At 39.7% G+C, this 16,666-nt stretch overlaps 1 protein-coding gene across 1 annotated transcript in view; it reads left to right on the top strand.

Moving 5' to 3' along the window:
* Window positions 1-536: 536 nt before the first annotated feature.
* MROH2B (maestro heat like repeat family member 2B) overlaps window positions 537-16,666 on the top strand; it is a 69,856-nt gene continuing 53,726 nt past the window's right edge. Inside the window, exons 1-10 of the mRNA XM_010381757.2 lie at window positions 537-564; window positions 1,633-1,694; window positions 4,163-4,273; window positions 5,873-6,032; window positions 6,794-6,892; window positions 10,274-10,428; window positions 13,816-13,956; window positions 14,688-14,780; window positions 14,870-14,939; window positions 16,228-16,341. Of these exons, the coding sequence (XP_010380059.2) occupies window positions 537-564; window positions 1,633-1,694; window positions 4,163-4,273; window positions 5,873-6,032; window positions 6,794-6,892; window positions 10,274-10,428; window positions 13,816-13,956; window positions 14,688-14,780; window positions 14,870-14,939; window positions 16,228-16,341 (1,033 nt within the window). The remainder of the gene's footprint in view (window positions 565-1,632; window positions 1,695-4,162; window positions 4,274-5,872; window positions 6,033-6,793; window positions 6,893-10,273; window positions 10,429-13,815; window positions 13,957-14,687; window positions 14,781-14,869; window positions 14,940-16,227; window positions 16,342-16,666) is intronic.

Genomic DNA, 16,666 nt, shown 5'->3' with positions numbered 1-16,666 from the left:
TCCATCCAACTGCCCCTGAAGTACATTCCAGCCCACTGAGCATGCTCAGTTCCTATGACTGACTTTCACTAAGTATAACAATCAACGAGTTCACCAGAAAGCCTTTCCCAACATCAGGACACTAAAGCAATCACAGAAAAGTATTCCTGAATTTGTGATCAATGGACTCAAGTTTAGGGAGAGGAGCACCTTCGGTCTACAGCAATGGTTTGAATCCCAGTCTCTAATTACTTCTTTCCCAAATACTCTGGTCATCAAAGGGAAATATTTGGTGAGATGCAGCCATTTTGTTGGTTAGCAGGAGTTCAGACACAAGAAAATGTCATAGGGGTAGAATACAGTATCAACCTCAACAGCAAGCCCATCGCTGGAAGCTCCCAGACCATTGTGCTAATCAAGTGGAGGAGGCACTTTCATTTAGAGAGGCTTATGTGAACCTTATATGAGAAACTTGTCAATCTGCCTGTTTGATTTTCTAGCCTTACTGTTTCGAATACTTAGGTGCTATCTTTTAGAGACCCTGAAACAGCCAAGACATGACACCCAATACAGAGGAATTCATAGGTAAGCATCATCAGATCCTGACAAGTCAAGGCTCTTCCCTGTGTTTTGTGTCTGTGGAATTATAAGCATATATGAGGTCTGGGGGTGGTGCGTCATTGTGGGAGGTCTGTACACCTCAAAGGATTTATGAAATGGTATGCAAAATACAGAATAAAGTCATGCTGTTTGTGAAGGATCAATAATAGACTGGAAGCCTATGAGATGGTTGTGCTTTAAAATTTATAGTCTACCTGAGGAGAAAGTGGCTACATATCAAAGAAAGGCAGTTTGTTATTTAATTTTAAATACTAGAAGAGTCCTTTGGAAGTATTTCTCCCAATTTCCAGGTATGGCTGCCTTTCTGCTTTGCCAAAAGGATTGCCCTAAATGAGTATATTGTTTGGTTTGGAAATTCATGAGAAATCTTCATCTCCAAAAGCATTTCTCCTACCAACTTGCCATGTAGCTTGAAATTGCTCAATTCCTTTGACTCCATTTTTTTCCAGTTTTCTAGAGTGCTTTATTCCAAAACATATATTCATAGAAAATGCAAGTCAAACACATTTAGGTCATTGTCAGAAAACAGGACATGGGGAAGGGACCAAAAGAGGGAGTCAGCAGGCACAGGAGAATAGATGGAGTTGAAGAGGGCATGGAAAAAGAAGATGGGAGAGGTATTGAGGGGAGGACGAGTGAAAAATAAACAGCTATGTTGCACCCCTGCCTTCTAATGCTCAAGTCAGGAGTGAGAAATTCACCTCATTGACACTTAGAGCTAAACCCTGCAAGAAAGAATTTACAAGGCAATGCCCACTTGCCTGGAGGGATAAATAGGAATCCAGCATCTTTTACCTTCCCTTTCACATTTGATTTAGGTTTAAAAAATAATAATAATAATTGAGCATCTGCTAGTTTCAATTATGTCATGGATATGAATAAGACAGTTCCTGCCGTCAAAGAGCTAGCAGTCAAGGGAGAGAGACAGAGAGAGGATAAATGAATGAATGAACTTTCTGTGTTGATTACAAAATAATTAACAGGAGGACATTTCAGCACATATTTTAATTTGTATTTTTCTGTACATTTTAGAGATGTTTGGGGATATTAACCTCACTCTTGGCATGCTGAACAAGGAAGATATTGTTAACAAGGTAGGGAAAGTAGAGAAAAATCTTTTTCCCTTTTTCAGTCTTGTTGTTGCAACATTTTGTATATATTTTTCTTTGCTTCAACTTTCTCATTTTTCTCTGGCATGTTACATGGCATTCAATTTTTCAGTAAATGCTGTTGTAATGAAAGTCATTGTAATGTTTAAGCAATGATATTTAGCATTTCAAGAATCACAGCATCTATGTCTAGAAAACAGCAAAAACAAAGTTCTTTTTTATAACTTTATATAGGCAGATGTTGAAAGGTGTATGTCAGACTTACAAACATGTGGATGAGACTGTTTCCTTTATAATTTGAGGGTTGTTACAAAAATCCCTAAAGCTCTTCCCTGCTCATCTATAATGCTATTTCACAGCTAGAAGTTTACCTAAGAACTGAAGACTTTTCACATTTCAACAACCTTCTATAAAATAAAAGAAATAACTGCCCTTCATCGAACATTTATCTGGGAAGGAAAATGCTAGATATTTTCCAAACAACAGTGTATTGTATAATATTCACTCCCCAGAACAATTTTATCAGGTAGGTATTGCTATTTCCATTTGATAACTGAGAAAAAATTAGGCACAGAGAAGTTACACGACTTGCTCAACTAAGAACAGAGGACTATATCCAAAAGCAAGTCCATCTGACTCCAAAAAAATGTTCCTAATCATTATTCAGTGTTGTCTCCTTGTGAAGGGCAATGCCTATACCTTTGTCTCTTAATTCAGTGGTTCTCAACCCTGACCACGTACTAGAATCCTTTAGAGAGTTTTGGGAAAATATCAACACCCATGCCCTACCACCAGGGATTCTTATTGGATCAGTCTGTGAAAATCTTGAGCCTTTAAAGCTCCTGGAGGTGATTCAAACATTTAGGTATGGTTGAAAACCATTACATTAATCTCTCAGTAGAAGTCACCTTTCCCAAAGAGCACTCTTTCTCAAACATTGGGAATCACTTGGAGAATAACCTCCGGATCCCAGAAGCACTGAAGGAGAATTTCCAGTAAAGGGATCAGAAAATATATGTTTTTAAGAAGCACTTCCTAGTTATTTTATGGTGAGTCTAGTTAAAGAATAATAATAGCCAGCATAACCAAGAGGTTAAGATGACAGCTAAAATTCAGTCTGTTGGTTTCAAATTGTAGCATCGGTACATAATACTAACTACATTAAGCTCCCTGGAACTCAATTTCCTCACCGATAAAATGAATGTATTTGTGGTACCTAACACAGGGACTTGTGAGTATTAATAAAATGCTCCAGATAATGAGTCTGGCACAGTTCCAGGAATGTGGTGAGAGCTCCATAAATGTTAGCCTTGCCAAAGAACAAGGCCTGCAGACAGAAGAGTAAGCACATGGAGCAAGAAAAAGACTCACAGAAATAGTTAGGCAGGCCCAGAAAATACAAGGAAGAAAGCAAAGAAAACTTACGCATTATTCTCAAACTTCCCAAGGACCAGCCCTGAGGAGTAATGCAAAGGATGCTATTTAACAACTTAAGCATGGGTGCAGTGGCTGGAGGTACATATTGAAGCTGTTGGAGATTTCAGAACGCCAGTCTCTCGTCTTCCAGAGGACACATAGCCACCTAAAAGATTTACAAGAGCCCTCACACAGGGCATCGAGTCAAGCCACACAACCGGAGGCCCTGTCTAAAAGGTTGTCCACAACTTTCTGTCTGCAGAGGCATGAATGAAACAAGGGCCTGTAAATGTCCCTTAGGATCCAGTTTCATAGTTTAGCAGCCTCTTGGGGAGTTACAGTGTGTTCCCTAGTACCATATCAACTCCCTGGTAGTAAGGGCAGCAATTAGGCTGACAGGCATTTCCATTCCCCTGAGTGACCCACAACAGTGATTTTCAAAAGACATGGAATGGCAGGTAGCCTATCCTGGTCTTCAATTAGATCTTGCCATAGAAATGTAGCCAAGTTAAAATAGTTTCTAGAATTAACTTTGCTCTGTAGCCTTTGACTCCTAAAGATGCACGTTATGTTCAGAAAGCCTCAATTAAGGGCAGGCATGGTGGCTCATGCCTGTAATCCCAGCACTTTGGGAGGCCGAGGCAAGTGGATCACCTGAGGTCAGGAGTTCGAGACCAGCCTAGCCAACATGGCAAAACCCCGTCTCTACTAAAAATACGAAAATTAGCCAGGCATAGTGGCACACACCTGTAATCCTGGCTACTCGGGAGGCTGAGGCAGGAGAATCACTTGAACCCAGGAGGCAGAGGTTACAGTGAGCTGAGAACATGCCATTGCACTCCGGCCTGGCCAAAATGAGTGAAACTCCACCTTAAAAAAAAAAAAAAAAAAAGAAAGTCTCAATTAAGACATATAATATGAAATCCATTGTGTAGTAAAGATAAATTGCTTACTTTAATGGTGTTATTCATTAGGACTTCATTTGATTCTTTATTTTTGCAATCCAAATTTCTGTGTATGCCTCTGTATGTTCACAGGAAGACATTTACAGTCATCTCACTTCTCTTATTCAGAATACTGACATCTTGGATGATGCAATTGTCCAACAGTTGATTTATTATGCTTCTAAGGACATGAGAGACAGCAATGTAAGTTTGGTTCATGATGGTGAAAAGGGTCTTTAAGTGATCCAACTGCACCCATGTGGACATCAATAAGTTGTTCTACACTGTTGCCAGGACCACAAATCACTTGTATTTGTTCTTTGCGGTAACTTGGATATCCTTATAATGCCTGATATTTACTCCTTCACAGATGAGGAAACTGAGGCAAAGATAAGAATTATTTTAGAGGTGATATTATCCAATCTCCTTTTAGAAGAGGAAGTTCACAATTAGAGATATATTTTTTTCGAAGGAACATAGCTGTCTATTGACAGAACTAGAAACCAATTTTCTTGGCTTCTTTATGACTTATTTTTTATGTACCTACTTATCTTAGATTGTCTGATAGACAACATAGCAAAAAATAATAATTTGTAGAAATAATTTGAATCCTAGGATGATGTTATCTCTTCCAGAAAGAATTACTTGTTCCCGCCAATGGCACAAACAATTTATGATTGCTTTCAGGGCTTGAGATTTCTGGGTCACTTCTATAACTCAAAATTGGATTGTTATTCATGAGAATACCAATTTAACCTTTCATCTGAGCACAGCCCTTTGGTGTCTTAGCCCAAAAGACAAGAGGTGGGATGAGCAGAGTCACCACTGGTTGGCCCTGAACTCTGACTATTGCTTCAAAATGCAACAAAACAGTCTCAAATGCAGGACTTACCTCTCTAGATCAATAATCATTTCCAGGCCTCAACTCAGTAATTCGTTCCAACCTATATTGTGAGTTTGCTGATGGCTTTATGAGTATATATTTTTAATACCTTATCTGGGTCTTTTTTATTTTCCTCAGGAGGAGGGGTTGACCAAATTTACCTAGCTCACCATCACCAAAATCGGAAGTCTTTCCCAGTACCAACAATATTGGAGATAATTAGGCCAGATTAACACTGAAACCAAAGCTCTCAATTCCTAGCTCATTTTCTTTCACTTTTCCTTTCAGTCTTTCAACCACAGTAATTTGCATCACTTAAACATAAAATATAAGTCCTGTGTTCATGGTACCAGGTCAATCAGCAAGAAAACAGCTACTGACCTCCAAGTTTACTAGAACTCTGTTAAAACCAGCATTTTCAATGCATTCAAATTACCTCTGCTTTTCCAGCTACTGACACCTACCAAGCGTTTCTCACTATGGTTTTGTAACAGCCTGTTCTCCCTTCGTCCCAACGCTAGAGTAGCTTATAAATAGTATGGCTGGATAGTAGAGAACGGGCTGCTAGAAAACCATGGTGAAAGATTCTTGATAGGTGTCAGTTGCTTGGAAAGCAGAGGTAACTTGATTGCACTTTAAAAAACTGGTTTTAATAGTGTTCTTGCAGATTTGGGGGTCAGTAGATGTTTTCGCAGACTCCAAAAGAAGGGAAGGTGGGAGGAATGGTGAGGGTTCACTAGAAGCCCAAATCTCACCATTACACAGTTGAACCATGTGGCCAACCGGCACATGTACCCCGTGAATCTATAATTTTAAAAATAAATAAATACATACATAAATATTATGCTGACTAGTTCCCCTCCATAGACTCACTCTGCCCCTTTTCTAGTTGTTATTGTTACTTTTCTTTTCCTCTTCAGATGCTCAGAGAAATCAGAATGCTAGCTGGTGAGGTTTTGGTGTCTCTTGCTGCACATGATTTCAACTCTGTTATGTATGAAGTACAAAGTAACTTCAGGATCTTAGAGCTACCAAATGAATTCGTTGTGCTTGCCCTGGCTGAATTGGCAACCAGCTATGGTACAGTGGGAATATTCTCCATGTTTTCCCTGGGAAATGACAACTGCTAATTGTCTAAAAGCTAAATGGGAGCAAATGGTAGAAAAGATAGCATCTCTACCTTCTTCTGTACCAAGAAATATTGATAGAGGGATATGGGCAGCTGTTTAAAATGAGCATGGATGATTCTGCTGCCCAGCCACTAGTCTAGACTGCTCTGAATTTGGCCACTCTCCCATCCTCACCTTCCCCTTCATCCAGCTTTGCATTTGCAGAAGCACATTTTCTGTAAGGTATATTCTACTAACCACTGAACACTTATGTGAAATAGGGATCGCTATCATTTATTTCTACACTACTGTATTTAACAGATATTTAGGAATCGTCTGTTATATATGTTTACATATACTTGGGGGATACAGGGAAGATCTGGTGGGAGAGATTGACATTAATAAATTAATTATCCAACTAAGCAATTGCTGGCAGCATTGATGGTATAGTGGTGAGAATAGCTGCCTTCCAAATAAGCAACTGCCACTTAACAACAGGTACAAATGGCTGTGTAGCTAGAACCTTATTTTCAACCAGCCCCTCCTTGATTATCTAACTATAGCCTGGTATTAAGGTGGGGCAGAGATAGGGGAATTATAAAAACATCTTTCTACTACACCTCATCTGCCTCCTCCATGCAGCCCTGAAATGCTTCTTGTTGATTTGGAGTCATAGAACCCCAAATCTGAGAAGACAAATAACACCTCTCTCCTTTCTGCCCCTCACTGCAGTGTCCCAGAGTATTCCCTTCATGATGATGACCCTGCTCACCATGCAAACCATGCTCAGGCTGGCCGAGGATGAAAGGATGAAGGGGACTTTCTGTATTGGTGGGTATCCCGATGATTTCCTTTTTGCTTGAAACCAGACTATGAACTGTCTTACAAATTAAGCAAAAGTCTTGTTTTCCCTTTAATTCCAATCTTGTCCTTTTGAATAATAATAGTTACCACTTTCTGAGTGCCTACCACATGGAAAGTCCTCAGCAGGGGAGTTATCTCATTCAATCATCACAGCAATTCTGCAAGATAAGTACTATTTTCTCATTGTATGGAGGAGACACTGAGGTTCAAGGAAAGTAAGGAATTTTCCCAAAATGATGACACAGTCAATGAGATACAGAGGAGGCATTCAAACCCAGGTCTATGGGACCACCCAGTCTACACTCTTCACTGCCCTGTACAACTTCCATTTCAACTGACCTCCCTTTCTAATTGGAGGACACTTTCTTGGCAATGATTATCAGCACTTAACAGTTCTTAGCATAGGTTAAATTTTGACATCTGATTATAATGCAATATTGTAATAATGATGACTAAACAAAGTAACCAAACTACAAGCAATCATAAAATCAAGAAAAACAGGCAAGCAAACTATGGTCACAAACTCCTCTATCCAAAACTGAAATACGTCACAGAAATCAAGAGCCTACAGAGAAAAACGTGCCTTGGAATTCCTAGAAAGTAGTGTTTACAGTGTACAGGGAGGTTTCTTGGATGAGACTGGAGACCTAGTCCTTGACTCTGCTCAGCCACTGAGCCACCAAGTGACCCTGCCCTTCTCTCGGTCCCAGTTTCAACTCTAAAAACATCAGAATAAGTGATTGCTACGTTCCCTTCCACTTCCAACATACCGTAACACTGCTATTTTGTAATTTAAAAGCTCACGCTGTCAGGAATGTCTTCTTTACCTATTAACAAAGGCTCTTCTATTCCATCTTTCCCATTTCTTCTTGTTCTGTCATCAAAGTAATATTTTTATCTCATATATATTGAGAACTTGCTGTGTGCCTGGGCACTGCCCTGGGTATTTTAAGATTACTATTTCTGGCCGGGCGCGGTGGCTCAAGCCTGTAATCCCAGCACTTTGGGAGTCCGAGACGGGCGGATCACGAGGTCAAGACATCGAGACCATCCTGGCTAACACAGTGAAACCCCGTCTCTACTAAAAAAAAATACAAAAAAAAAAAAAAAAAAAAAAAAAAACTAATCAGGCGAGGTGGCGGGCGCCTGTAGTCCCAGCTACTCCGGAGGCTGAGGCAGGAGAATGGCGTAAACCCGGGAGGCGGAGCTTGCAGTGAGCTGAGATCCGGCCACTGCACTCCAGCCTGGGAGACAGAGCGAGACTCCGTCTCAAAAAAAAAAAAAAAAAAAAAAGGTTACTATTTCATGCAGAGCACGGTGGCTCACGTCTGTAATCCCAGCACTTTGGGAGGCCGAGGTGGGCGGATCACAAGGTCGGGAGATGAGACCATCCTGGCTAACATGGCGAAACCCCATCTCTACTAAAAATACAAAAAATTAGTCAGGCATGGTGGCGGGCGCCTGTAGTCCCAGCTACTCGGGAGGCTGAGGCAGGAGAATAGCGTAAACCCGGGAAGTGGAGCTTGCAGTGAGCCTTGATCGCGCCACTGCACTCCAGCCTGGGCGACAGAGCGAGACTGTCTCAAAAAAAAAAATAAAAAGAAAAAATAAAAAGAAAAAGATTACTATTTCATTTAACTCTCACAGCAACCACATTAGATGGGTAGCATGTTTTTCACCATTTTACAAGTGAGAACATTGGACTTAGAAAGTTTCAAACAGCTTGCCTCAGGTCACACAGCCAGTACATGGCAGAGCTAAGACTGTCAACTATGACAGTCTGACTCAAGGACCTGTGCAACTATACTAGACTAACCTACTTTCAATACTTTTTACTATTCCTACTTATTATCATAGCTAACACTGTGTTCCTGCAAAAAAAAAAAAAAAAAAAAAAAAAACTTTGGAGCCTGTAACAGCACTTCTACATTTAATATTAACAACCAAGAATGTAAAATTAAAATTAAATAAAACTGGAAATCCTCATGAACATTACTAAGGGAATTCTCTGTGTTATAAAATTATCTAAGCGCCCTTTGGTCTTAAAGCAACTTTTTGCCTGACTGCAACTAAAGAAAAGGTATAAAAAATAATTATCCATCCAGCCAACCATTCAGCCGTCCATCCATTCATTCATACCTAGTCATTTGATCAATCAGCAAATTAGCAGACATTGTGCTGGCTGCTTCACATACCATGAACCAGCAAGACATCATCCCTTACTTCAGGTTGCTTACAAGTCAGTTAGAAACGCACACACACATACACACATACACCAAGAAATAAATTATTAGAAAGTATAGCAGGAGATTCTCAAAGAAATTATAGGGAGTTTGGAGAGACCATGAATGAGCCAATAAATGGCCAGCTCTACAGCTATAACATGCTCAGGGTCTTTTCCAGGGTATTTTGTGAATGTGAGGAGTCCCTGAAGAATGGACTAATTAATTTTCTTTAACATCTAGCAAAATAAGTGGCACACAAGGGCTGAAGAAAATAATATTATTATTTTATGCATTTCATGCAAATATATGTGGATTCTTTGCCCAAATGGTATTTTGGCAGGCTTAGATTTCTTTTTAATTTTATTGAAGTAAAAGATAGACACAGAAGAGCACGCAAATCAGAAGTGTACATGTTGATGAGTTATTTCAAAGTGAAGTTGCCCATGTGGCCACCACTTAGGTCAAGAAGTGGGAGATTGTCAGAGCCCAGAAGCCCCCTCATGTTACCTTCAAAAGGTAACCACAGTCCTAACTTCAAACACCATTAGCTTTGCCTGTTTGTAAGATTCATCCATGCTGTTCTGTGGAGCTATTGCCCATTTTTATTTCCGTATTCTCTTACATGTCTATAGAATGTAATAGAATTCTACCTACTAGCAGATATTTATACTATATTCTGTTTGGGGCTATTACCAAAACAAAAAGCTAATATGAACAGATTCTTATACAAAACTTTTAGTGCTCGTATCTGCACATATCTAATGGCTATATACACAAGACTGGAATAGTTGGGTCAAATAGAATGCATATTCAACTTTGTTAGATAGTGCCAAAGAGTCCTGCCAAATGCTTGAACCACAGCAGTATGTGAGAATAGCAACTGCACCTTAGTCTACACTTGGCATTGACAGTCTTAAATTGTAGACATTCTGGATAGTAGTGTCTTAGTATGCTTTTAATTTGCATTTCACTATTGTGGCTGAGTACTTTCTATAGGTGTATTTGATGCAGTCGTAAGACCATTACATATTTACTAATCATCAGCACTCTCTTCTCAAATTATTTTATCGTCTGTCCCATCTTTATATTTTTCTCAGTCTGTGGTTGTGTGTTTTAAATGCAGCCCTTGAGAAATTCAGCAAAGCCATTTACAAATATGTCAACCACTGGAGAGATTTTCCCTACCCGAGACTGGATGCCAACCGACTGTCTGACAAGATCTTCATGCTGTTCCGGTATATAATGGAGAAGTGGGCTCCCTTGGCTTCACCCATGCAGGTGAGTGGGCCTCAGGATGCCTCAAGCTGGATGTCCCTACATGCTGGTTGAAATTTCTCTTCTGTTTGTAACATGATAATTAGAGTCAGTATTTTTGGAAGCCGTTGGTTGTATTTTATGAGATTTATCAATTTTTTCTTTTTTTTCTACCTATTTCAAATCACTATTTATTCTTTCAGTTAATGTTTATTGAATCCCCATGACATGCCAGATACTGTTCCAGATGCTGAGGTTATAGCAGGAATTAAATAAACCAAAATCTCACACTCATGAAACTGACATTTCAGTATGTGGAAAGAACAATCAATAAGATAAAATGAGTAAAGTAAACCCAAAAAGTTAGATATTTCACATTTTATATATTAAAACTCATATTTGAGCTGAGTCACTAATTAGGAAAAATAGCAGTTCACAGATGCTTCTTGTGTCTAAGAATATCATGATTAAATAAAATAACATCTAAAGAATATACTTGGCTGCTTCAAAATACTGCAGTGCCTTGTCCTTGTAAAGAATAGATTACAAAGTACATTCACACATATCTTGTTTTAAAAGTGTCTTCCCTTTATCTTGCTTAACTGCTATAGCTTTTTTAAGAAGGCTAAATGATATCCTATTTAGGTCTCTTCATTGCTTTATTATAAAAAGTTTAACACTTAGCAACTTTCTCTAGTTTCTTTTCAACATTTAAACTATTAAAGCATTTATTTTTTTAACATCCTGAGGTAGTTAAATCATTAGCAACATGGAACTTTAAAAATATTCTGTAGGGAAGTGTTTTCTTCAAGGCACCTGGAAAACAAATTCAATACATCTGTTTAACGACTACTCTTCTTGCTCCCCACAGGAAGAGCCAGGCAAGTGCACAGAAGGTACACAAAGTGAGAAGGGTGCACAGAGAGGGAAGCACTTAACTGCCCTGGTGAGCTGCAGCATTGGAATTGATCCTTGCAGCCCATGAAGCTGCTCACCACAGAGAAGATGCATTCCCTACAGAAGGACTAAAACTTACTGAGGCAGAGGTTGAAAATGGGGTAGCGTGCATACCTGAGTTAGTGTGATGGGAGACAGGGAAGAAAAGAGAGAAAAAAAGACATAAGGCAGAAAGAAATGAAACCAAAAAGATGATCTTAGTCATATAATGAAGAGCCTTAGCTGCTACATACAAATTTGGACCTTTTTTAATAAACAAGAAACGCTTGAAAGGTTTTAAGCAAGGATTTGAGTACTGTAGTAGAAAAATCATTCTAATATCAACATTAAAAATAGAGTGGTATGGGGTGGACTAAAATAAGACTATTGGCTAGGAGGCTATAGAAATATTCCAGCTCATAAATGGTAAAGAGATCAATTAACATAGTGTTCCTGGAACTGATCAGAGTAGTCAGATGCTGAAGAATAGAATGACCAGGACTTGGCATCATTTGGAAGCTTATTACAATGGAAACACCTGGGATGGTTTCCTACGTTTCTGACTCAGGCAATCTTGGGATCATCAATTTAAATGAGGAGGAATTACAAATATGGAACAGTACAAAATGGGTTTGATGTAGACATTTTGATTTGAACACCTATGGTACTGTCAAGTGGAGATATTAGTAGGTTTGAGGATATTCACATTTGGAGTTTAAAAGGAAAAGCAAAAACTGGACATATAGATTTGAGTATCATCATTGCATAAGTAACAACCAAATAAGTGGATTTAGATGGAGTTGTTTAAAGCGAGTATATAGAGTGGGAAAGTGGCAAAAATACAGTTCTGGAGGGCATCAATATTAAGGGGAAAGCAAGAGAGAAGAACTCATGATAGAGAATAGGGAATGTGCTAAGAGTGTAGGAAAGTGAAGTAGAATGAGGTCTTAGAAGCTTAGAAAGGAGAAGTTTTCAAGAAGCAAAGATCTAGTCCTGAGTGTTACAACACTCAGGAAAAATCTTGACAAGTATCCATTGCTTGGAAATGTATGGTGAAAGAACCCCCCAGCTAATGCATAGTCTTTAATGAAATAAATTATAGTTGCCATTAGCCATTAAGTTTTGAGATGATTTGTTGTAAAATGTAGCTGATACAAAAAAACTGTCAAACATTACATAGAAAAGGCAGAATATAGAACTCTATAAGAATAATGTCATCTTTAATAAATTAAAATTCACAGAAAACATAGGAAAGTATAAGTCAAATAAATAAAAAATATACTAAAATATACCAGTGTTTATCCATGGGTACTCTGTGTATTACGTTTTCTTCATCATAACATTTGTGATTTCTACATTTTTATAATCAGAATTTATCACATTTATATTTCATAATCTGGAAGTTGTTGATTTTCTACACTGAATGGCAGCAAGATTCTAGTGGATTGGGAGGTGAATGGGAGCTGAGAAGTAGAAATAGCAAATAAAGACCATACCTTGGAAACGCTTTGCTCCAAGGGCAGGAAAGAGAAACAGAGTCAGGTGGGGGTAACAGTTGGGGTCAAAGTGAGGTAGAATCAATGAAGATTCTTTTTTTTTTTTTTTTTTTTTTGAGATGGAGTCTCACTCTGTCAACCAGGCTGGAGTACAGCGGCTCCATCTCCACTCACTGCAAGCTCCACCTCCCAGGTTCAAGTAATTCTTCTGCCTCAGCCTCCCAAGTAGCTGGGATTACAGGTACCCACCACCACGCCCAGCTACTTTTTGTATTTTTAGTAGAGATGGGGGTTTCACCATGTTGGTCAGGCTGGTCTCGATTTCCTGACCTCAGGCAATCTGCCTGCCTCAGCCTCCCAAAGTGCTGAGATTACAGGTGTGAGCCACCACAACAGCTTGAAGATTCTTTAAGATGAGGTAAGTTCTATTGCTTAATACACTGAAAGAAAGTGACTATTAGAGAGAGGTTTAAAAAATAGAAAAGCTCTGTCTCAATAAAATAAAATAAAATAAAATAAAATAAAATAAAATAAAATACAATCTAGTATTACAAAAATTAGCCAGGCATGGTGGTGGGCACCTGTAATCCCAGCTACTCAGGAGGCTGAGGCAGGGAGAATTGCTTGAACCTGGGAGGCGGAGGTTGTAGTGAGCTCAGATCGTGCCACTGCACTCCAGCCTGGGCAACAAAGTGAGACTCTGTTTCAAAAAAATACAATAAAAAAAAAATAGGAGAGAAGGGCAAGTATTAAAAATGAGTATCAGTATAAATACAGATGTAAATACAAATACAGCTCTGTCCCATGCAATGATCTTAATCTGAACATTTTTAAAAGATTTTAAAGAATTTAAAGAACTATTTCTTGACTGAAAGCAGCGAGGAAAGTTTTGGGGAGTACCTAAAGCTCTTGGTGTTCTGAAAACCTATGAAAAACCCAAGGGAGTTTCAGAAATGGTATTTGTTTGCTGCCTGTACAGACTTTGAGCATCATTAAGGCCCACGGGCCCACGGTGAGCTTGCTGCTGCATCGGGAAGACTTCTGCGGATACGCTCTGGGCCAGGTGCCCTGGCTCCTAAGCCAGTATAAAGACAAAGAGATTGATTTCCATGTCACTCAGGTAAGAGTCATACCCTAAAAGAACTGAATCAGAGAACCCACATGCAACCCTCCCGGAGGCTAGTAAGTCTCAAAAGAGCCGAAGGAGTTTAAACTCCTGTTTGGGCAGCTGAATTTAAGTATCTCTCGAGGAATATGAGGTAGGAAAAGATTGTATCACTGGATGAAGGGAACTTCAGAAAGGGATTAAGAATGTTCATTCTGGGCCTGGCTCAGTGGCTCACAACTGTAATCTCAGCACTTTGGGAGGCAGAGGCGGGTGAATCACTTGAGGTCAGGTGTTTGAGACCAGACTGGCCATAATGATGAAACCCCATCTCTACTAAAAATGCAAAAATTAGCTGGGCGTGGTGGTGCATGCCCATAGAGTACCAGCTTCTTGGGAGGCTAAGGCAGGAGAATCGCTTGAACCCGGGAGGTGGAGGTTGCAGTGAGCCGAGATTGTGCCATTGCACTCCAGCCTGGGTGACAGAACAGGGCTCTGTCTCAAAAAAAAAAAAAAAAAAAAAAAAAAAAAAAAAAAAAAAAAAAAAAAAAAAAAAAGAGGATGTTCATTCCAAGCTGCTGAGGCACTGAACAGGGTAGAAGGGGCCAGAATCATTCAAGAAAACTTGTAACTGCAGGAAGATGAGGAGCTTGTTTTTCTCTCAGAACACGATTATTTGCCTTCCACATCCTGTGCAGCTGCTTTCCTGGCAGCCTCCAACTAACCTGTGGGAGTTTCCACTTTAGAGCCTAAAACAAATACTGACTGCAACAGTTCTTTATGACATTGGCCTTCCAAGGAGTTTGAGAAGATCCATCTTTATCAATTTACTGCAACAGGTAAGAAGACCATGCTGTCAACTCCGATTTTTAATTTCAACCTGTTTTCTGTCTTTAACATCTACCACCTGATTTCCACCCCCATTCAGATCTGCAGAGCTCCAGAGCCTCCAGTAAAGGAAAATGAAATGGAAGCTTCAAGCTGTTTTCTCATTCTAGGTAGGACCAGCATCTAGAAGGCTTTTAATAAAAATGTCCCCAAGTGATGATGATGACAATGGTAAAAGGAGGGCAAACTGTCACATTAACTTACTTTCACACACACAAACACACACACACTGTTTCTTTAACTCACAGTTTTCTGTGCCTGCCCCTCTCCCTACAAGTTCCCAGGAGGAGCAGGATGGGAAGAATGGCCAAGGATGCCAGGGTTCCCACGACTGGGATAGGTCCAGGGAGATAAAATTTTCAGTTCTCAAACCAAGGAAGTCCCAGGAAAACTGGAGTGATGGAGTGAGTTGACAACCCTAAAAATAGGAAATTTCTTTTTTTTTTTTTTCTGTCCTTTTTTTTTTTTTTTTTTGGTGTTTGAGATTATTTGAGTCTGTGTCAAATCCAAAGTCACCCTTTTTTCTTCCTGGTTATCTCTTAATGTCTACACCTCTTTAACCATCAGTCACTCCGTCTCTCTCTCTCTCTCTCTCTCTGTCCTCCACTCTATCCTTCTTTATCTTGACCTTACGTTATATCACCTGATTAGAAGGTCTGACATGGGGTGCACGGGGGCACCAAAATCCCAGGGTCAGAATACAAAACTATGCTCCCATACAGTCCCTGAGGAGGAGGGATAGCAGCAATCCAATACCTCCTGAACCTCCTCACTCCCCTAAATACTACATCACTTCTACCTCCTTGCATATCTTTCTGTCATGTGTATGCATACCTTTCTACTTCTCTCCTGACTGGCCCCTTTGTCGCTATACTTTCTTCTTCTCCCCAGTCCCTGCCTAATTCACCTTATCCGTGATACTTTCTAGAATAAACCACTGTCCTCCAGCCAGGCCTTTGTTCACCCCTCCCTGCTTCAGTGCCTGCAGCTCTCACAGCTGGGGAAGCATCACTGCCATCTCTTCCTCCATCTTTACATGGTGTTCTCACTGTGCCCCATGTCTCTTCTCCTTTTCCTATAAGGACACCAGTCATATTAAATTCAGGCCCACTCTAATAACCTTCTTAACCTCATTATATCTGCAAAGACCCTCATTTTTAAATAAGGCCACATTCACGGATATGAACAGAAGTGTCCTAGGCATAGCAAGCTCTCTTAGGAACCAAACTGCTTGATTAATTCTGTGACGCTGAAGAAGCATAGGCATAATAAAATCAAATTACCAACTGAAGAGTGCCTTGGATAATCTTCATGGTGAATTTCCCTCCTCCCATTCACAAGTATTTTACCAAAGATGAAAATGAGTTCTTACAGCCCTAGTGTTTCTTGAACCTGCAGCCCATTCCAATCCTGGAGAGCTGATGGAATTTTTTGATGAACAAATAAGAAGTAATAATGAAGCCATTCGAATGGGAATCTTGACCTTGTTAAGGTCGGCTGTCAATGCTGAGGGTAAGCAAGAGGGTCGAAACCAATGTGATTTATTTCATGCCAAGAAGCAGACTGAAGCCTATGCACTCTCTAATCCTATCCTACATCTTTTGGATGCTTATATAACATCATGTGCAAATGAAACTCTGTCTTCTCAATCTTCCACAATCTATAATTCCTTTCAACAGGCATCTTTAGTTACTTCACTTCTCTCATAACATTTATGGATGCACCCAGTTGAGAAGAATGAGCAGAATTTTTGAGAATTAAAGTTAGAATTTAGAAGCTCTTGTAGGTTGATTAAATGGTCCAATATCAAGGGGTGGGTGGGAGAGCGTGTACAATT

The sequence above is a fragment of the Rhinopithecus roxellana genome, chromosome 3 (genome assembly GCF_007565055.1).
Source record: "Rhinopithecus roxellana isolate Shanxi Qingling chromosome 3, ASM756505v1, whole genome shotgun sequence".
In the NCBI taxonomy this organism is placed as follows: domain Eukaryota; kingdom Metazoa; phylum Chordata; class Mammalia; order Primates; family Cercopithecidae; genus Rhinopithecus; species Rhinopithecus roxellana.
The sequence above is the reverse complement of the archived record's forward strand: the minus strand, read 5'-3'. Positions and strand labels throughout refer to the sequence as shown.